The sequence below is a fragment of the Stenella coeruleoalba genome (genome assembly GCF_951394435.1).
Source record: "Stenella coeruleoalba genome assembly, chromosome: 2".
NCBI lineage: Eukaryota > Metazoa > Chordata > Mammalia > Artiodactyla > Delphinidae > Stenella > Stenella coeruleoalba.
In genome coordinates, this window is record NC_137147.1 from 91,590,398 (window position 1) to 91,611,974 (window position 21,577).

The window sequence follows — 21,577 nt, forward strand, 5'->3', positions numbered from 1 at the left end:
ATATAAAAATATGGAATTGACATTTCTTTCCAGACATCTGGGATGACAGATATTGTTCTTGACCAAATTCCAAATTATTTTCACTTAATAATTAGACCTACTGTGACATGTTTTGAAGTTGCACATCTCTCTCATACTGGCATTTTATCTGCACTTTTTCTGGTGAAAGCCTTCTTAGTCCTGGTGGTTTATCATTTTCTTCCCTGTCTTGTGGCGTTCACTCAGTCTCTTTTCAGGAAGCTGTCATTCTAGAATCTTAGGGCGTGGTCCAGGAAAATATCTCCTGCTGTTCGATATTAGTTATTTACTTCCTATCCTTTGTTATTTTTCAAAGTACCTAGCTTCAGGTGGAAGAAAGTTTCCTAATAAGAACTTCTAAATTAGAAACTGTATACCTTTTCCTACTCGTGTAAATATGTTCCCAATTTGTTTCCATTCAAGTCAGCAGAGGTGAGTTACTATCCATGTATCTAGTGATTTTTGCAGATTATTGCCAAATATCAATTGTAATGACAACAAAAATTATTATCCATTGTATCTGTATAGACATTCACAGTTTTTTAAATTGAAGTATAGTTGCTGTAAAATATTATATATTACAGGTATATAGCATAGTGATTCACAATTTTTAAAGGTTATACTCCATTTATAGTTATAAAATATTGGCTATATTTCTCATGTAGTACAATATACCCTTGTAGCTTATTTTATACCTAATAGTTTGTACCTCTTACTCCCTCACCTCTATATTGCCCGTCCTCTTTTCCCTCTCCCCACTGGTAACCATTAGTTTGTTCTCTATATCTGTGACTCTGCTTTTTTTTGTTGTTGTTAAATCTACTAGTTTGTTGTATTTTTTAGATTCTACATATAAGTGATATCATACAGTATTTGTCTTTCTCTGTCTGATTTATTTCGCTTAGTATAATGCCCTCCAAGTCCATCCATGTTGCTGCACATGGCAAAATTTCATTCTTTTTTATGGCTGAGTAGTATTCCATTTTGTGTGTGTGTGTGTGTGTGTGTGTGTGTGTGTGTGTGTGTGTGTTTGTGTATTCTCACATCAGCTTTATCCATTCATCTGTTGATGGACACTTGGGTTGCTTCCATATCTTGACAATTGTAAATAATGCTGCTATGAATATTGGGGTGCTTGTATCTTTTTGCATTAGTGTTTTTGGGTTTTTTTGGCTGTCTACCCAGGAGAGGAATTACTGGATCATATGGTAGTTCCACTTTTAGTTTTTTGAGGAGTCTCCCTACTGTTTTCCATAGTGACTGCACCAATTTACATTCCCACCAACAGTGCACAAAGGTTCCCTTTTCTCCACATCCTCACCAACATTTGTTATTTGTGTTCTTTTTAATGATAGCCATTCTGACAGGTGTGAGGTGATATCTCATTGTGGTTTTGATTTGCGTTTCCCTGGTGGTTAGCGATGTTGAACATCTTTTCATGTGCCTGTTGGCCATCTGCACTTCCTCTCTGGAAAAATTAGACATTCATAGTTTTAACTGCATGAAACATCAATTGATCATCAGTGATGCTGTAAGTTCCAGATGAAAACATGACAGGGCACCACTCTATGTTAAGGGCAGAGACATTGCATAGTTTTTTAAAAAAAAAAGTTTGAGGAAGATGATTCCTCTTATTGTCTTTAGGAGGGAATGGGGTAGGAGAGACCACAAGAATGAGCATCCCTTCAGTCCAAAGACCTCTCTAATGTTAGAAAGCCTTTCTTCTGTCAAGGACCACTGATGCAACGTTAAAAAAAAACAGAGACCACCTGCATAGGAAAGCAATATGTTTATTCTTTAATGGGAAACTATAACCTGTTCCAAGAACAAGGGATGTAAAATTCTACTCAATGAACACAAGAAATAACAAGATATATGCTTCATTTCTGTATTTTATACTTATGGGGGAAGGGGACAGAGAGATGAAGATCAAAAGGGAAAGAGTCATATGGATAAAAATAAAGCGAAATTGAATTTGATAAAGGGGAAAGACTGACATGTACACACGGCTTGTTTATGAAGAAGCACATAAACACAAACACAGAGAAACCACAAACAAACTCACGCCTGTGCGCATTCACTTCTCACCCTGGTCCCCAGAGAGCTGCATAAACACATTTGCAATCATAGGCTTCTGTGAAATAGCAGCATCCTTATTTATCTCTTCAGGATATCACTGGTTATGTTTGCAGGCACCTTGAGAATAGGGACATCTCATTAGATGTTTGTGAAATTGAAACATTTTTATCTTCCCTAATACTACACTGCATTTTGGAAAGTCTAGGTGTAGTGTAGGTATATTATCTTCAGTACTTGCCATGAGGAAATTAAGAAGAGGGCCACATTTCAAACGAGTCAGAGCTCCCTCACTCCCAGTCTCCCCTCATCCAGTGCCCATGTCACCTTCCTGGTCTGCTCCGGTGCAAGCTGCTCAACAGCAAACTCTGGGCAACATCCTGTGTCGTCTTGTTGGGTCTTTTTCATGGCACATAACACAGCTTCTCACTTGCTTAAACTGTTGTTGTACTTCGGTAAACAACTACTTTTTGACCATATTGTCAAATAAGTGAATACTATAAGAAACCAGAAGCAAATTTTTATTCCCCTGCTCAACAAATACTCGGTTGAGGGCAACTATTCAAGCACCGTGCTACAGACGATGCATTAGCAATCAGGAAGGGCAGATAGTCCTTGCTCTCATTTATTTATCATTTTGTGGGAAGACAACAATAAAGTTATCATTAAAGTGTTCTGATGGAAACATACTACTTATTTCTCAGATACACTGATTTCTCCTTTGCTTCTTCTTCATCTTCTTTGTCTCTTACATTTTCCCCCCCGTAATTCAGTTCATAGGAGAAAACAAAGACAAGAACTCTTTCCCTTTTATATTAAAATACCAGGACAGGCCAGCTCTAGGCAAGTGTGACCATTGTTTTCCATAGCCCTTCATTCAGCTCTGACCAAGATTCCTTCCCAACTCCCTGAGCTCCTTTTCAGATGACTTGAGATTTTCTGCTCCTCTCACGTTCTTCAAAACCAAAGTTTTAGGGCAGTTCTGGAAAGTTAATTGGAAAGTATAGTTTCCTCAAGAAAGAGAGGGGAACATAAAAATGCAGCTCATCGAGCAAGCAACCTCAGGTTCTTCCTTTGCTGATGGGATGGGAGGTGACATTTATTGAGAACCTGCTCTATTCAAGACACTCTATTAGGTTGGGCTATAAAGATGATCTTTGCCCTCATAAAGTAGTGTGTGATAATTGTACTTAGAAGGGAACACACAGTAATCAGTTACTGGAATGTTCTGGGAGAGCCTCATGGAGGAGGGGCATTCGTGCTGACACTGAGATTCGGGGATTACAGAACTAGTCTGGGTACAGTACCAATGCGGAGCCTCCCCTGTTGGACAGGCAGTGATGGAGTGTGGTATTGCAAGCAGGAAGTGACACAAACACACCGTAAGAGGTAGGAAAGGATTGGGCACATTCAGAAGACTCGGTGTGTCCTGGATTGGAATGTGTGTGCCCTCATTTATTGGAGAATGAAAAAATAATCAGCATTTGATGCAATGAAATAGTGGGGAACACCCCAACAAAACGGTGATTTGGGAAGTTTATTATGGCAGCTGTATACATGTTGATAGGAGGTGAGAGGGAGACCCGTGAGAAGGTAGAGTATTTGTTCAGACCTGGGATGATAAGAATCTGAACTAGGAAGGTAGAGTATAGAATGAAAAGGAAGGGAGCGATGGACTCTGTCTCGTCATTTGAGTGGCCCAGGGGTTAACAGGAGCTTACTATATTGCCAGAGAGTAGAATGCAGGTGACGGTGACCACAGCAGAGTGAAGCAAAGGTTTCAAGATAGAGGAGTAGAATTTATTATGACACAGACAGTGCTGGCTCTTGCTGCTCCTGGAACTCTGAGAAAGTGAAGCTATAAACGTGCGGGCGCTGTTACTGTGTACAGACAAGATGGCATTATGCTGTGGATTTGAAAATATTCACAAGTGCCTCTTGGAATGTACTTTTCCGTGGATTAATGTGGTTTGTGTTGAAAGTGCATATATATTTTTTTCATCAGTGGTTTTGCTTTTTAAAAGCAGGTAGTTAAAGCTTTTTTCCCCCTTAAATGTAAAATGCTAATTTAATTTAGTCTTTGCAGCATGGGAATGGGACATTAATGTGGCTGAAAACAGCAGTTTATTTTTTGTGGGTTTGACCATTTCAGAAACTTCACATTTATGAAAAATATTATTACTAGGAAAATAAATTTGAAACCACAGTCCAACTTCCATGAGGATTGTATAGTGGTTTTCCATTCTACTGCTTAAATACTCCAAAGATTCTATGCCTCAGAGCTGGGACTTACCACTGTGCTGCATAGGAAAACAGAGGGCTCTGGAGTGGATTCTGAAGTGGTCTCCCCCACCCACCTCTGGATGGCCGTCCTTGGAAACCAGCTCTTGGTGTAGCCCAGTGGAGCTTTGTGTTTGGAGAGAAATTGGCCAGTAGCGTGCAGCTCCATGACTGTGCAAAGATGGCTAAAACCACAACTGCCTTTAGCCCCCCACCCAAACAATGGGAAAGTATTTTGTTTTGATTCATTATCCTGAGATGAAGTCTCTATCCAAGTTAAGTCTGATTTTCTAAATATTTATCACTTTTTAGCTCGAAAACCAGTGCTCTGCGTTCTTCCATCGCCACACAATCTTTACGCAGTTTGGCTCTGCGAGGCTACGTGAAGAAACTCACTGTATTGAGAATGAGGGAGATGATGGTCCAGCTCTGCTTTGCACTCCTCAGACCAACTGGGGTAACCACTTTTAAGAAGGGCATACACAGACTAACGTGTGTTCAGAGAAATAATCAGTGAAGGAGAGTTGAAATCCAATCATGTGAGAGAAACTGGAGGGCTGGTCTGGAGAAAAAACTTAAATGCTAACAGAGCTGTGATATTTCGCTCCTGCTGGGGCAGATGCCATAGTTTAACTACTTGGCATCCAGGCCCCTTTCCTGGGGAAATCTGCTGCTGTATGCACACTGGTGAGAGGTCTTGCCTCCTGTGGTGGAAACTGAGGGGTCAGATTTGCCTCTCACAGGTCACTTGTCACCTGAGTGTGAGCAAGGGTCCTCAGTTCATCCTGTGTCCTGGCACATGCTTAGGTCTTGGGCTTTGAGTCTAATAGCCACAGGGTTCATTGACAAAGTATCTAGAGTCCAATGTCATATCCAGACTTGCGGAGAGCCTTCGGCAATGGTCCCCACTGCCTGTTTCCCCTGGCGTCTGACCCATCCCCACGTGGGTTCTCAAGTTCTAATAGAGATTAGGAATCTGTAATCTTAATAGATTTTGTGAGCTCCCTAATAACTTTAAAATTAATTCCTTTTGATTAAGTTAGTTCATGTAGGTTTCTGTTGTTTACAAACAATAATCCTGACTATATAGTTGCTAAAGACCCAGTAATGTTTTCTTGTTTCCAGCTGGAATTCTTAACCTGAATCAAAGGATTGTGTTATGGAATCTGTATGTTGTACTATGTGTAGAATTTCAGATATTTATGCACTCAGATGAGGGAGAAGGTCCATAGCTTTTATTTGATTCTCAAAAGGCTCTATAACCCTGAAAAGGCCAAGAACCACTTATGTACAGGATACAATGTAAACACCTAACTTAGCATAATATAAAGCCCTTGTGATCTGACCTCTGCCTACTGCTTCCATTTTTCTCTTTCACTGTGTTTCTTGTTGCTTCTGGTCTTCATCCTCTTTCTATGCTCCAATCAGATCCAAGTACTATGGATTCTCTAAAAGCACTTCTCCCGCTGCGGAGCACAGGCTCCGGACGCGCAGGCTCAGTGGCCATGGCTCACGGGCCCAGCCGCTCCCCCGCACGTGGGATCCTCCAGGACCGGGGCACGAACCCGTGTCCCCTGCATCGGCAGGCGGACTCCCAACCACCGCACCACCAGGGAAGCCCACTTCATGGTTTTTAATCTCCATGTCTTTGTTCATGAAGTTCCTTCTGTCTTAAATTCCCATTCTTTTTCTTTGCTTCTCACCCTAGCTTTTAGTTGGTTTGCTGGACACCTACTCATCTTTTAGACTTGGCTGTTTCACCTTTTCACGGGAGGACTGTGAAGGTCATGATCACTATTCCGCATCCCCTCGGCTCACGTGCTTTCAGCGTTGCCAGCAGCCCCTGTCAAGCTAGCAGCTGGCACGAGTGTCTCTTTGCTGTCCTGGGCATTCTCCAAAGTCACTGAAGGTAGCCGTGCTGTCCAGGCACATCTTTGTGGAGAAGTTAACCTCTCTGGGGACAACATGGGAGTGTCCGTGGATAAATGCCCCAGCCTTCCCATCCACAGGTGGGCCAATTCTGGGACACATACTACATGGTTCTTTGGAGAGGCCCCCAAGCTATTAGGCCGTGGTTGTTCACAGTGGTGACCTGCATATTAAGAACCTTTTATTTGCTTTTCTTCTTTCCTGTCTCACTTGCCTTATTCTTGTCCTCCTGCTTCCTGGATTTCTACTACCTGCACCCAAGTTTTTTGTCTCAGCTTCTGCTTCCAGATCAGGACACCCTCTTGACTTTGTGCCTCTACTTTAGCTGTGAGGAGCTCCCTTTCACCTGTTACCCTTTATTGTTCATATCTAACTATTTCTCTCTAGTGGACTATTACTACTTTTTTTTTTTTGTGGTACGCGGGCCTCTCACTGTTGTGGCCTGTCCCGTTGCGGAGCACAGGCTCCGGACGCGCAGGCTCAGCGGCCATGGCTCACAGGCCCAGCCGCTCTGTGGCATGTGGGATCTTCCCGGACCGGGGCACGAACCTGTGTCCCCTGCTTCGGCAGGTGGACTCTCAACCACTGCGCCACCAGGGAAGCCCTATTACTTCTTTTTTATTAAAAATTTATTTTATTTTATTTTTTATTGTGGTAAGAACACTTGATATGAAATCTATCCTCATAACAAATTTTAAGTGTACAGTACATTATTGTTAACTATAGGTAAATGTACAGTAAGTCTCTAGAGCTCATTCATCTTACTTAGGTGAAACTTTTTGTCTGTTGATAAATAACTCTCCACTTTTTGCTCCCTTAGTCTCTGGTAACCACCATTCTGGCCTTCGATTTTATGAATGTGATGATTCTATCTATCTCATATAGATGGAATCATGCAATAGTTGTTTTCCTGTGTCTGGCTTATTTCACTTAGCATAATGTCCTCAAGAGGTCCATCCGTGTTGTTGCATATTGCAGAATTTCTTTCATGTTTAAGGCTTAATAATATTCTATAATAATAATAATGTATATATCATTCTTTCAATCCATTCATTCATTGATGGACATTTAGTTTGCTTCCACAGCTTAGCTATTGTGAATAGAGCTGCAGTGAACATGGAAGTGGTAATAACTCTTTGAGATCCTGATTTCAATACTTTTGGATATACCCAGAAGTGAGATTGCTGGATCCTAAGGTAGTTCTATTTTAAATTTTTTGAGGAACCTTTGTACTGTTTTTCATAGAGGCTGCACCAGTTTGCATTCCCAGCAACGATGTGCAAGGGTAGCAGTTTCTCCACATCCTCACCAACACTTGTCTTCTGTTAGACCTGCTTCTTTTTTTTTTTAAGATTTATTTTTATTATTTATTTATTTATTTTATTTTTATTTTTGGCTGTGTCAGGTTTTAGTTGCGGCACGTGGGATCTTCGTTGAGGCATGCGGGATCTTTCGTTGCAGCGCGGGGGCTCTTTGTTGATGCTCACGGGCTTCTCTCTAGTTGGGGCATGCAGGTCCCAGAGCACGTGGGCTCTGTAGTTTGCAGCACGCCAGCTCTCTAGTTGAGGCGCGCGAGCTCAGTAGTTGTGGCGCGTGGGCTTAGTTGCCCCGTGGCATGCAGGATCTTAGTCCCCTGACCAGGGATCAAACCTGCGCCTCCTGCATTGTAAGGTGGATTCTTTACCACTGGACCACCAGGGAAGTCCCCTGGACTTACTTCTTGAGGGTAAAGAGCTTATCTTGTTCGTTGTTTTTCCCTCAGTATTAAAACCGGCACAAAGTGGATCCTCCTCCATGTGTGAAAACCATAAGGCATGAGAGCTTTCTTCAGATCTCTCAAGGGCTGTCAGGTGTTTACAAATGTCTGGGGAGCAGAACTAAGTCCAAAGAGTAGAATTTACAAGAAAATGGACATTTGTTCCATACGGAACTGTCAGTGCACCTAAGGGAGGGGAGATTCATTAGTAACAGTAACAGTGGCCCATTATGGCACGATGACTCACTTGGTTTGTCCACTCTTCTCTCTCTAGCCAAGAATTCCTGTAATAGACAGTTTTATGGAAAAAGAGTCCCACACACAGATGCCTAGAGGGACCAGGCAGACATGTAAACTAATGAGGCAGTCTAGCCATCAGATAATTGGGAATGGTGGGGACTGCATGGAAATGAAGTGCATGCCCTGTCTAAATGGCTAGCTGCTCCTCAGCTCCAGCCAACAGCTGTTGTGCAAGAATGTAGGTTCAGTACTGCCAGGCCTTTCAGATTTTCAAGGGAAAGCAGAAATCCAGATTCTTATGAAAAATTTCCCAGTTAAAAAAACAGTATGTGGGTCAAGAAAGCATCACTGTGCCTATGTTTTCCTCTAAGAGTTTTATAGTGTCTGGCCTTACATTTAGGTCTTTAATCCATTTTGAGTTTATTCTTGTGTATGGTGTTAGGGAGTGTTCTAATTTCATTCTTTTACATGAAGCTGTCCAGTTTTCCCAGCACCACTTATTGAAGAGGCAGAATACTCTATGACATAAATCACAGCAAGATCCTTTTTGACTCACCTCCTAGAGAAATGGAAATAAAAACAAAAATAAACAAATAGGACCTAATGAAACTTAAAAGCTTTTGCACAGCAAAGGAAACTACAAACAATACGAAAAGACAACCCTCAGAATGGGAGAAAATATTTGCAAACAAATCAATGGACAAAGGATTAATCTCCAATATATATAAACAGCTCATGCAGCTCAATAGTAAAAGAACAAACAACCCAATCCAAAAATGGGCAGATGACCTAAATAGACATTTGTCCCAAGAAGACATACAGATGGCCAAGAAGCACATGAAAAGCTGCTCAACATCATTAATTATTAGAGAAATATAAATCAAAACTACAATGAGGTATCACCTCACACCTGTCAGAATGGGCATCATCAGAAAATCTACAAACAATAAATGCTGGAGAGGGTGTGGAAAAAAGGGAACCCTCTTGCACTGTTGGTGGGAATGTAATTTGATACAGCCAGTATGGAGAACAGTATGGAGGTTCCTTAAAAAACTAAAAATAGAACTACCATACAACCCAGTAATCCATTACTGGGCATATACCCTGAGAAAACCATAATTCAAAAAGACACATGTACCCCAATGTTCATTGCAGCTCTATTTACAATAGCCAGGACATGGAAGCAACCTAAGTGTCCATCGACAGATGAATGGATAAAGAAGATGTGGCACATATATACAATGGAATATTACTCAGCCATAAAAGGAACGAAACTGAGTTATTTGTAGTGAGGTGGATGGACCTACAGTCTGTCATACAGAGTGAAGTAAGTCAGAAAGAGAAAAACAAATACTGTATGCTAACACATATATATGGAATCTAAAAAAAAATAAAATGGTTCTGAAGAATCCAGGGGCAGGACAGGAATAAAGATGCAGATGCAGAGAATAGACTTGAGGACACGGGGAGGGGGAAGGGTAAGCTGTGACAAAGCGAGAGAGGCATGGACATATATACACTACCAAACGTAAGATAGCTAGCTAGTGGGAAGCAGCTGCATAGCACAGGGAGATCAACTTGGTGCTTTGTGACCACCTAGAGGGGTGGCATAGGGAGGGTGGGCGGGAGACGCAAGAGGGAGGAGATATGGGGATATATGTATATGTATAGCTGATTCACTTTGTTATAAAGCAGAAACTAACACACCATTGTAAAGCAGTTATACTCCAATAAAGATGTTAAAAAAAAAAAAAGCATCACTGTGGTTGGGTATGGACCACGGGTTGTGAGTTTGCAGCCTTTGTGTGACATGTGTAGTAGAGGATGTTAAAGCCTCAGATGTGAGGACGGCCTCCTCAAGAGGCTGCCCCCCGTTCTGGTCAGTTTGCCCCCTTCAGCCCATCAACAGGCTCTGCCTGGTCTCAGCTTGGGCCTTTGGCCATCCTGTCCTCACAGCAAGGAAGCTCTGTAGCTCAGGCACTTCTGTGACACTTCCCACTACAGCTCTTCCCTCACCAAACCCTGTCTTCTTGGTGCACCTCTAGCATTTACAGCCCCTGGATATCTGCTGTGGTTGGTCACTCTCCAGTGGTCTCATAGGCTGTCTTATTTGTTTAACTGAGCTGTAAGTTCCTCATAGCAAGGGCTTCTATTTCATAGGTCTTTCCTGTCATTTGGAGCATAGAGTGGGGCACAAGGCCAGGCCTCACTAAGAGCTATTTGGTTGACTGTCGTTGGATGGTCATCTTACTCAGTGCTCTGGCATCACTCTTAGTAGAAGATGAGGTAATAAAGGGGAGGCTACCAGCTCTTGAGTGCAGAATGTAAAATTAAATCAGTGAAAAAATTAAATCAGTGGGGCTCTTTCAGAGATTGAACGAGCATATCCTCCATCTACTGCTGACCTGGTGCTCTCAGAGCTTTTATGAGGAAAATGGTGCCCAGTGTGTTTCTTCTGTCACAGGCTTTTTCTCATCCTTTCCCACCAAAGATATAACAAGATAACCAATTATTTGTGCCCTGGTTTAGATTCCTTGATTAGAGATGGCCTCTGATCATAAGCTACATAGCCATCTTTTTATGGTAGAAGTAAGTAGGCACAATTTTGCTACAACAATTGTCTAAAAGAAAAAAAAAGAACTTCTATTTTAACTGGTTATGATAATCTATTTTCTATTCCTTCCCTTTTATTTGAAACACATTTTGGTTGTTTTAGAACTCTCTTTTCTCCCACATCTGTGAAACAAAATACAGGATAAACGATTCTCAGTCATCTGTGACATTGGGCATTAGGTATACTTTGGACACTGGAGTTTACCAGTTATCTCCAAACCTTCTTTTAGGGAATTTCCCCCACTTTTTGGTGAAGGTGCTAGTAAGCAGTAACTGCCAAATTAGTAGGTCTTCCTCATATTCCCTATTGTTGATTTTTCCGTGTTTTGGTGCAGTTTTGTACAAAGACTAGGAACTGAACCATTCTTTCAATAAACATTTATTGAGACCCTCCTGTGGTGCCAGACCCTATTTTAGCTGCTAAAGATACAAAAGTGAAGAGATTAGACAAGGCCCTTGCTCCCCTGAAGCTGAACTTCTAGTGGTGAGAGATAACCACAGACCATTGAACAAATGAACACACAAGAAAATTGGATGGCGTTTGGGAGAATAAATAAAATAGTTTTGGGAGAATAAAACAGGATGGAAAGAACGTGTATGTGAGGGAGTTACTCTAGACTGGAGTTGAGGGCAAGTCTTCTTGAAGCTGTGACAGCTGAGACTTGAATGACAAGGAGGGGCCAGCTAGGTCAAGATCAGGGGGAAGAGCATTCCAGGCTAACAAAACAGCTGTGGCAGTGGGCCTCAGGCAGGAGCCTGTGTGGTGTACTGGAGGTTCAGCAAGGAAGTCAGAGGGAAAGGAGAGTTTGGAGCTAGCAAATAAATAATTATTCAAGTGAATTTATTGTACAGCTGTTGCAGTTTAAGTGTTTATGGCTGTGATCATTGAGATCTCAGAATCTCTGTCATGACTTTAGGATTAGATTCAGAAATTACCTAAGATTCATGGAGGAGGAAGTCATTGTTTCAAAATCCATGTGATATATCCTGCTTTGAAGCCTCAGATTTCCCATGGATGGGATAGGACACTAGCAGTATTTTAGGAAAATGGCACCTGGTGTTATATTCTTTTTTTGTTTTTAATTTATTTATTTTTGGTTGCGTTGGGTTTTCATTGCTGTGCTCGGGCTTCCTCTTGTTGCGGTGAACGGGTTTCTCATTGCAGTGGCTTCTCTTTGTTGTGGAGCATGGGTTCTAGGCGTGCGGGCTTCAGTAGTTGTGGCACACAGACTTAGTAGTTGTGGCTCATGGGTTCAGTAGTTGTGGCTCGTGGGCTCTAGAGTGCAGGCTCAGTAGTTGTGGCGCACGGGCTTAGTTGCTCCACGGCATGTGGGATCTTCCCGTACCAGGGCTCGAACCCGTGTCCCCTGCATTGGCAGGCGCATTCTTAACCACTGCGCCACCAGGGAAGTCCTGGTGTTATATTCTTAAACTGAATTTGCTTTGGAAGTAGTCATGCAGCAATGAGCATTCATGCAGTAAGAAACAATTCCTTTATCCTTTAATATAATAATTGCTGTCAAGGATTATAAGAGTTTATAGAGAGATGGAGCATCCATTTTAAAGTTAACTGGATAGGGAAGAAAGCTTTGTCCATAGACAAAGTTTCAGATTTTCTTGGACTTTTTGGTATCTGCACAACAGAGACCTGTTGAGTTGCCAGCATATAACAAGCCAGAACCCTGGATCCAGAGAGCATTTGTGATGACCAGACAACACAGAACTGGTTTCCCTCCTAAAGGGTGGTCTCCAGATTTGTTGTAGCCTTTGTCAAGATTTTTATATCACAATTGAAAACAGATGCCCTTTCTGCCCTTTCCTTTGTCGTCTGAGTTGACTACCATTCAGTGGGTGTGAGCAATGGCAATCTCTCACACATCTTCAGAACGCCCAGGAAGAGTCCTCATTAGACGTTTCTCTCCTGAAGTCTTGCTGTGAAACACTCTGCAATAGAGAGTAGACACAAGGAGGTGCCAGGTTTGTGAGGTTCTGGTAATCTGCTCAGTGTGTTCTGAATGTTTCTTGTCACAAATCAAAACACCAGTCCTAAGGTTTAATATGAAAAAACACATCTCTCTGAACAGTTTCTATTTGAGAATATTTAATCCTAAAGGAAAATATTTAATCTTAAAGGACTATGTAATCCTGAGGAAAACCAAAGCATACTGTTGCTTATGGACTATATTGAATTTTATTACAGGATGTGGCCCTAAAATATACTTGTATTTTATATATATGACATTGACAATCCAGAGTATCAAAAATCACTGTAAATTCTTGATGAAAAGAGACTTATTAGACATAAGACTGAATATAATGTGTGGACTTTGCTTGGATTCTGCTGTAAATTGACTGAAATTTAAACTGGGAAAGTTTAAATATGGACTGAATATGAGATGATATTAAGGAATCATTGGTAATTTTGTTAGATGTGGTAATGATATGGAGGTTATGTAAGAAAATATCCTTATTTTATAGAGTTGCACACTGAAATATGTAGGGAGCAAATGTGACATCTATAATTTATTTTAAAACACCAGCAAAATATCAATTGAAGCAAATATGGCAAAAAGTGATTAACTGTTCAGTCTAGGTGATGGGCTTGTGGAATTTGCTATTGTACCTTCTCTACTGCCCTGTATATTTGAGAAATTTTATAATTCAGAGTTTAAAAAAAGTCTTTGCAAACTGGGACATAGCACAGTGGTTTGTCAGCTAAATAGCACTATTTTGTGATCTTAGTGGATGTCACTTTATCGTGCCCTTTTGTGCTGCAGCCATAAATACCAGTGGACCTGGAAACTAGATGATTTTTTCATAAATGGGACATTACGGTAGAAATGAACCAATACTCTCTTTTTATACCCACCCCCACCCCACCCCCATGCTCTGATTTTGTAACTTGGCCCATGATTAGGGGAGGTGACGTAGTTCAAAAGTAAAACTGAAACATATGGAATCCTAAAGCTAGAATTTTAAACATTTTGTTTCAACCTCAATTTTTAGAAAGAACAATTTTAAACTACAGTTACCAAAGTCATTTTACTTCCTTTCAAAATGTGTATTCTATAACCTGGATTATATTAACATGTATAAAATTATAAAATTATTGGCACTGTCTCATGGTTTCACGGAGCATAAAGTTTAAATGGAACCTTCAGAAAGAGGTGAAATTTTGACAGGGAGAGAAAGGGCAAGAAACCATTTCTGTATGGATTAATGAGTAGACCCAGGAGCAGGGAGTGTTTGGGTAACTACACATAGGCCCTTTTGGCTGAAGGGAAGAGATCCTATTGGGACCGAGCTTGTTGCGTGCAGGAATTTGGATTGTAGTAAACACTGGGGAAGCAGGAAGTGTTCTGGGTAGTAACATGAGTCAAGCTGTGTGTTAGGAGCTCAATCCGATGGCACCAACCTCAAGGTAGGTTGCAGGAATGAGAGATTAAGACAGGAATATAAGTTTGGAGATCACTGCAGGATAGTTCAAGTAGGAAAGGGAATAATAGTGTAAATTTGGGTAATGACAGTGGGACTAGAAGGGAGGGGTGATTACAAGACACATTGTGAAAGAAGAAACGATTAGAATTGATGAATAAATTTAGGTCCTGTTTGAACTAGAATAGGATGATTCACATGAACTTGTATCATTTCATTGATGCAAGTTGTTAACCGTGAGTTTAATATATTTATATGACTCAGTTGAGAAACCTTGAAAGAAACATTTAATTCTTTATTAACTTGTAGGAAAGTTAGCCCCACCCTTATAATTACTAAACTTTTACACAAATGCTAAGAATGGCTATTCCCCTCCTCTAACCTTGGCTGCCTTTTTATCCATCTCCAAGAGTTAGGAGGGCGGTGCTGTGGAGGGGAAAAAAATGTAACCTGAAACTTTAATATAATTTATTGGTTCATAAGTGGAACGTAAAAGCACTTCTGAAAAAGTAGTAATAGTCTAGGGGAGAGGAACCTGTAGGCAGACCCTGGAGGAGAGAGTCATGTAGAAAAGTCTACCTTGAAAGTTTTAGTGTCCTTCAGTGGGGGAAGAGAGCCAGCTCCAGGTAGCTCTGCAAGGAGGAAGCTGGGGAAAAAATCCTAGTACCACCTTAAGAGTGGTCCTATGTCGAATGGATCGGGAAAAATCCTTCTGGTTCATTTGACAAGAGTGGTGCCAATATATGGGATTGCTGACAGCAGGTTTGTAATGACTGTCGCCCCTCAGAATGACATTTGTCCTCATGGTAGCACGTAGCCTATAAATGCAGTGGCTATAACTGTAAGTAGCAAAATAATCCCGATGTTTCATGTTTCTAGAAAGGCACAGGATCCATAATATAGGCCACACCCTACGTGAATGTAAAGGCAGATAAAGAATATGGAAGCTCTGTTTGCATGTATACATTGAGTGATTCATCCATAATTAACGTCCCGACAGATGTGTGCTGCCACGAGAAAGCAGTTGCTGTGTCTGGTGTGTAGTGTATTGCTAGGAATAAGCCCGTTAGGATTTGCAGGATCAAGCAAATGCCTGGTAGAGAGCCAAAATTTCATCATGATGAAATGTTTGATGGGGTTGAGAGGTTAATAAATGCACTGCTGATGATTTCTATTAGCGGGTGTGTTTTTCGGATGTTGGTCATTGGTGTTTTTATAGTTGAATGACAACGATGATTGTTCATGTCATTAGTCATGGTTGGAGTCCACGTGTGAATGATGATGACATATATTGTATTTATTTTAAGTGTTATTTTTGTGATCAGTTTTGTGGGGATTTCTTCAAAACCTTCACCTATTTATGGGGGTTTTGGGTTGATTGTGAGTGGTGGTGTTGGGTGTAGGATTGTGTTGAATTTTGGTGGTTCATTTTTAGGTTTGATAGTGTCTTTGATTTATTTAGGGGGGATATTAGTTGTGTTTGGCTATACAACGGCTATGGCCACTGAGCAGTATCCTGAGGTTTGGGTTTCTAATAAGATTGTTTTGGGGGCATTTCTTTCAGGGTTGATAATAGAGTTTTTGATGGTATTATATATTTTAAAGGATGAGGAGGTGGAAGTTGTGTTTAAGTTCAATGGGTTGGGAGATGAGTGACTCTGGTGACTCTGGCTTTTTTAGTGAGGAGGCTATGGGGATTGCGGCGTTATGTAGCTATGGTACCTGGTTGGTGATTGTTACTGGCTGGTCGCTGTTTATTGGTGTTGTGGTTATTATGAAGATCACTCGTGGTAATTAAATAAAAGCATGCTAAGGGTGAGAGTAATAAGGAATGATAGGAAGTATAGTTTGATAAGGCCTTTTTGGCTTGAGATTAGCGTGGAGAACTTTAGTTGAATGAGGGGTGTGGTTTTTGGTAAATGTTTTCTAGTCAGATTAAGTCCAAGAGGGAAGATGCTGATTTTTGGCTTATTGATAGGTTTAGGTAAGGAGGCAGACGATGCATGATGGTGGGGAAATATCCTAAGAGACTAGAGAATTTAAGGGTATTTGAGGGGTAAATAAATTTTAAGTTTTGTGTGTTAAGGTTAATTTCAAGTGCCAATACAAAGCCCAGGACGGTTACTGCAAGGGCAGTTAGTTTTAGGTGTAGGGGTACAGTTATTAGGGGGACTGTTGTCGGGGGGATGTTGTTGGAGATAATGAATCCGGCAAAGACACTTCCAATTAGCAGGTGTTTGATGGAGTTAATTAGGAAGGGGTTGTTTTCACTGATGGAGGTTAAGGGAGAGAAGCGAGTTTGTCCTAGTAGTGTGGAGAAGATAATGTGGGTACTATAGACAGGGAGGGAGGTGGCAATTAGAGTTATTAATAGGGCTCAGGCATTGGTATAAGATGTGTTAGTGGCTTCAATGATCAGGTCTTCACAATAGAAGCCGGTGAGGAAAGGCATTCCTGTCAGTGCCAGACATCCGATAATAAGGGCTGTTGTGGTGAAGGGTAAGGGCTTGAATAGGCCCCCTATTTTTTGAATTATCTTGTTCGTCATTCAGGCTGTGAATAATGGACCCAGAGCATGTGAATAGTATGGCCTTAAAAAAAGCGTGTGTGCAGATACGTGTAAGAATGCTAGACAGGGTTGGTTGATGCGATTGGCTTGAAGTGGAGAAAGCGACAATTTTTTTTAATGTCATTTTGGGTGACAGCGCATATTGCTGTGAATAGGGTGGCAAGGGCTCCTAATCATAGCGCTATTGCTTGAATATATTTGTTGTTTTCTGTTAAAGGGTAAAGTTGAATAAGTAGGGAGACTCCTGCACAACTATTGTGCCTGAGTGGAGTAAGGCTGATACGGGGGTGGGGCCCTCTATTGCTGAGGGGAGTCAGGGGTGAAGTCCAAATTAGGCTGATTTTCTGGCTGTGGCTAGTACGAGTCCTATAAGGGGGAGGTTTGAGGGATTTAAGTCAAGTATAAAAATTTGTTGTAGGTCTCATGTGTTTGAGTTAAACAGGAATCATGCTATTGATTTAATGAGCTGCGTTTGCGTCTGCTCGCGCATATCACCACCCAGTGAGCAGGAAGGACGTAATTCCCTCCCATCTCTTGCTGATCTTCTCCCTTTCTCCAATCTAGAGGCAAGGGAACCCACTGGTGTAATCCATCCAGGTCAGCCTCCTGGGGCAGACAGCGGGTAGAGGAGAGCAGAGAGTACAACTGGGGATGCAAACAGAAGGCAATGGTCACAGTGATCCTTTTTCCAAAATACAACAATATGAGGGGAATTCTTGGAGGAAGTTCTTCATAGAATCATAAAATGTTAGCGCAGGAAGGATCCTGAGAAATAATTTTCAGCCTCATTTTGGAGCTCTATAGAAGTAGCAACTTGGGTACAGCGAGTTGTCACACAGATGAGAACAAATGACAGACCTTTAGATTCTCAGCCCAGGCTCTTTCCAGAAAGCCAGGTTGCTTAGCTTCCATTTATTTTCCAAATTTTTCCCAGACCCACTGCACCAGCTCAGCCACTGTTCAGCACGGTTGAAAATGAATGGTAAGGAGGTCTCAGTTGTTATTCAAGGGAATACATAAGCACTATAGACACAGCCGTTGCAGTAGGACATGTTTCTGTAACTGAAGTTAGAGTCATTGTAGATAATCTGCAAAGTACAGAAATATGTCAAGGAGAAAATAAAATCACTCACAATGTACCACAGAGAGATGATGACTGTTAACATTTTGGTGCCTTCTTATAATTTTTAAAAATTAAAATGTATACACATAGTTTTATATCTTGTTTTTTCACTTAATAATGAACAATTTTCCATGTATTAAATTATCTTAGAATCTGTGTTTTAGTAGCAATATTTGTAATAGAGGTAGCATAATTTAAAAAATATTTTCTGTCATTAGACATTTGAATTATTTTCTGCTATGATAATGCTACGCTATATACACATATATAAATAATTGTGCTTTACACACACACATATATAAGTAACTGTGCTTAGCTATAGGAAACATTTTTATAAATAAAATTGCTAGCATAAGCATTTTTAGTGGTTCTTTCTGGTGGATCACAGTGGAAAGAACATGGCTCTGGGGTCAGACATCCTGACGTGTTCTGCTTCTGCCACTTTCAGATGTGTGAACTTAAAGTAAAATGGACTTGAAAAGAGACCAGTTTAGACTATAAAGAATTCTTTCAGTGAAAGAAAGACCTATTTAAAGTCTAAGGTACTGATAATAAAGACAGAAATGGACATTCTCAATAACTGTATTTTTCTTTTCACTGAATTGTTCAGTAACTATTTCTTTTTAAAAAAATTTTCCTTCCTTCCTTCCTTCCTCCCTCCCTCCCTCCCTCCCTCCCTTACTTTCTTTCTTTCTTTCTTTTTGGCCAGTAACTATCGCTAACCTTGTTCACCATCCCCTTCCTTCCTAAGTGCTCACCTTCAAACTCTACCAGCGGGCAAAGCACGTGTATAGCGAGGCCGCGAGAGTGCTCCAGTTTAAGAAGATATGTGAAGAAGCACCTGACAACACGGTCCAGCTGCTGGGGGAGTTAATGAACCAGAGCCACGTGAGCTGCCGGGACATGTACGAGTGTAGCTGCCCTGAGCTGGACCAGCTGGTGGACATCTGTCGGTGAGGCTGAAAGAGCAGTGTGGCAGGGGCTGCAGGATGCTGCCCAAGGAAATTGTTTAAATTAATGGGAAAAAAGCAGCATTTTTGTAATCTTCTAAGTGAAGGAAGATCCTTTCCCACTTCCTATAAGAGGGGTGGTCTGTGACATAGAGCTAGACTTGTTCCCTCCTAAAAATCTGTAGGATGAAAGATTGGAGACTTGACTCCATGGCTTTACGAAGCTCCAGGTTTGGAGTCAGTTCTTCACAACATCATAAAAAAGACTTTTCTGTCTTTGGATGATTAAGCGTTTCAGGGAGATTTGCTCAGACACAGACCCTGTCGTTACTTTCTTCTCATGGTATTTTAAGCAGTGTTTCCCACTACACTGCAGCTCTACCAGCATCTCCTGTTTGGTGTCCTAAGTTTAATACTTTTATTCAAAAGAGGGGAGAAAAAGGAAAGAGGACCTCAAGCCTGATAGAAATGTATTTTCAGGGGAGAGGTTGCTGAAGGAATTGCCCAGAGAGTCAGCATTTCCTGTCTTCCAGGTTTAGGTTAGGCAATTTGGGAAAAGGACTGAAGAAAGTCCAGTTTATGAATGGTCGGTTGAGACAGAAATGTAAAGAGGGAAACTCTTTCACAAAGCCTGAGAACAACTTCCTTATAATTGCTAGAGAATGGATAAAAGAGTAAAATGGTTCCTTTACCCAGAAGGCGCTCACTGACCTTGGAGAACAGAAAGGGAAATTGGGAGAACTCTCAAATGGTTAGATGTTATTTCCACTGTGAGAAAATCATACAAAACTGCCTGCAATTGGCAATGAAAATATAATTAACCACTTGGCACCTGTGGCTTGCCTCACTCATTGCCACATTCCCAGCCCGAAAAGTTTAAACCAAGTAGCTCCAGTGATCACAAATGGCATATGTGACCCAGCTTGTGGAGAGACTTGAACATAGCATTGATGAGAATCGCTCTGCTGACGTCAGTGTTTGCTCACTGATTGCCAGAAAGCCTTCCAGAGCTTGTTTCATTTTAAGTGCTCTTTTCTGAAAATAGCAAGGGCCCAGTGAATGGAAGGGACAGATATTGTTCAGTTCTGGAAATAAGAGGAAGTGGAATGATTTGTGCAGAAACTAGGAAGAAGCATCGTTGCTAAGAAGATAGTGGGTTAGTTTGAATCCCACCTGAAAAGCAGCGGAGGGGCATTTGCCAGCCTCCTGGAATTCTCGAATGAACTTGCTTGTTCTGGGATGGTCAACCAGCTCTTGTCTTTATGAAGCTTACATTCTCATGGGTAAAGAGGGAAATGACAATTAAAAATAAATTGAGTGGTAGTGATAAGTGTTATGAAAAAAATAATAGAGGGACGGAGAGTACTAGGGGTGTGTACTAGTACTTTATATTGAGTGGCTGATAATACTGAGTGGCTGAAGAAGGCCTCTCTGAGGAGAGGATATTTGAGCAAAGACCTGAAGGAAGTGAAGTAACGAGAACAGCAAGTAGAGAGGTCTTGACGTAGGTACATGGCTGTCACATGTGAGGAACAGCAGGAGGACCAGTGTGCTTGGAGGGCAGTTCAGGAAGGAGAGAGTAGTAGTTGATGAAGTAAGAGAGGTAGTGGGGAGTCATACCCCTGGGCCTTGTCAGCCATTGGAAGCACTCTGACTTTGAGTAGAAGATGGCAGTGGAAGTGTGAAATGATTCTAGGCCAGATACGCCTTGAAGGAAGAGTAAAGACAATTTACTCTGTATGGGTGAAAGAGAGGAACCAAGATGACTCCCGGGTTTTTGGCCTGAGAAAATTTCCTTGTTTCCGAAGGTCGGGCTTCACATTTCTGGGTCAGAATTATCTTCTAGTACCATAAGATATGAAAGCAGGAAGAGGCCTTAGAGATCAAGAGACCACTAAGAGGTTAAGAGATTTGAACAAGGTAACATAATGCGTCAGTGGGAAAGCCTAGCTCCCGATCCAGTGTTTTTTGCCTCACCTGTTTCTCTCTCCTTGGGTCATACTGAGATGTGATTGTATTTTAATGTGGGTCATTTTTTTACCTATTTTCCTTTTCCAGCTTTAAAGCTTTAATGCTGGAGACTTTGGTTGTCACAGCGTGTAATATTTGAACATGGAGCAAAGCCACGTTGAGCAGGGAAGGTGGTGTGTGGAGAAGGATGAAAACTGGGCTGGAAGTTAGGAAAGTTGAGTTCTAGCTCTGCCTCTTTTCATTCTGAGCTCTGTGACTTTGGACTGTTGCCTTGCTTTGTGATCTCCAGTGTGTTTTTCTGTTCTAGAAGTCTATAGGTCTATATATTTTTTTAAAATGTGGTTCTAGTGAAAGATTTAGTGGCTGTGTCTTAAAAGGGTTTGGAAGAGCACACCTTTTGTTTTTTTTCATTTATTTGTTTATTTGCCTTTTCTTAATGGAAGCTAAAGTGTCTCTGTTTAGCCCATTTTCATTTGCTGTATTGCTTTTCTGAGGAAAATTCAGTTGTGTCCAGCATAAGGAGCTCATTCCCTTTTTTATGTTTTTTTTGTCTGGAATTGCTAAGTATCAAAATTAATTTCTACTTATTCCATAACCATATAAGGAACAAGTTTCCC

The 21,577-nt window shown here is 41.2% G+C and overlaps 2 protein-coding genes across 9 annotated transcripts in view; one reads left to right on the top strand and one right to left on the bottom strand.

Annotated features, from left to right (window-relative positions):
* Positions 1–21,577, top strand: part of GALK2 (galactokinase 2) — a 136,799-nt gene that overhangs the window by 103,107 nt on the left and 12,115 nt on the right. For all 8 annotated transcript variants that reach the window (XM_079914508.1, XM_079914513.1, XM_079914510.1 and 5 more), the window contains one exon: positions 18,791–18,992. In XM_079914508.1, coding sequence (XP_079770634.1) covers positions 18,791–18,992 — 202 coding nt within the window. The remainder of the gene's footprint in view (positions 1–18,790; positions 18,993–21,577) is intronic.
* Positions 12,373–21,577, bottom strand: part of FAM227B (family with sequence similarity 227 member B) — a 279,841-nt gene continuing 270,636 nt past the window's right edge. The window contains exons 18-19 of the mRNA XM_079914520.1: positions 17,775–18,004; positions 12,373–12,856 (exon numbers count right to left, since the gene is read on the bottom strand). The gene's annotated coding sequence lies outside the window, so the exon portion shown is untranslated. The remainder of the gene's footprint in view (positions 12,857–17,774; positions 18,005–21,577) is intronic.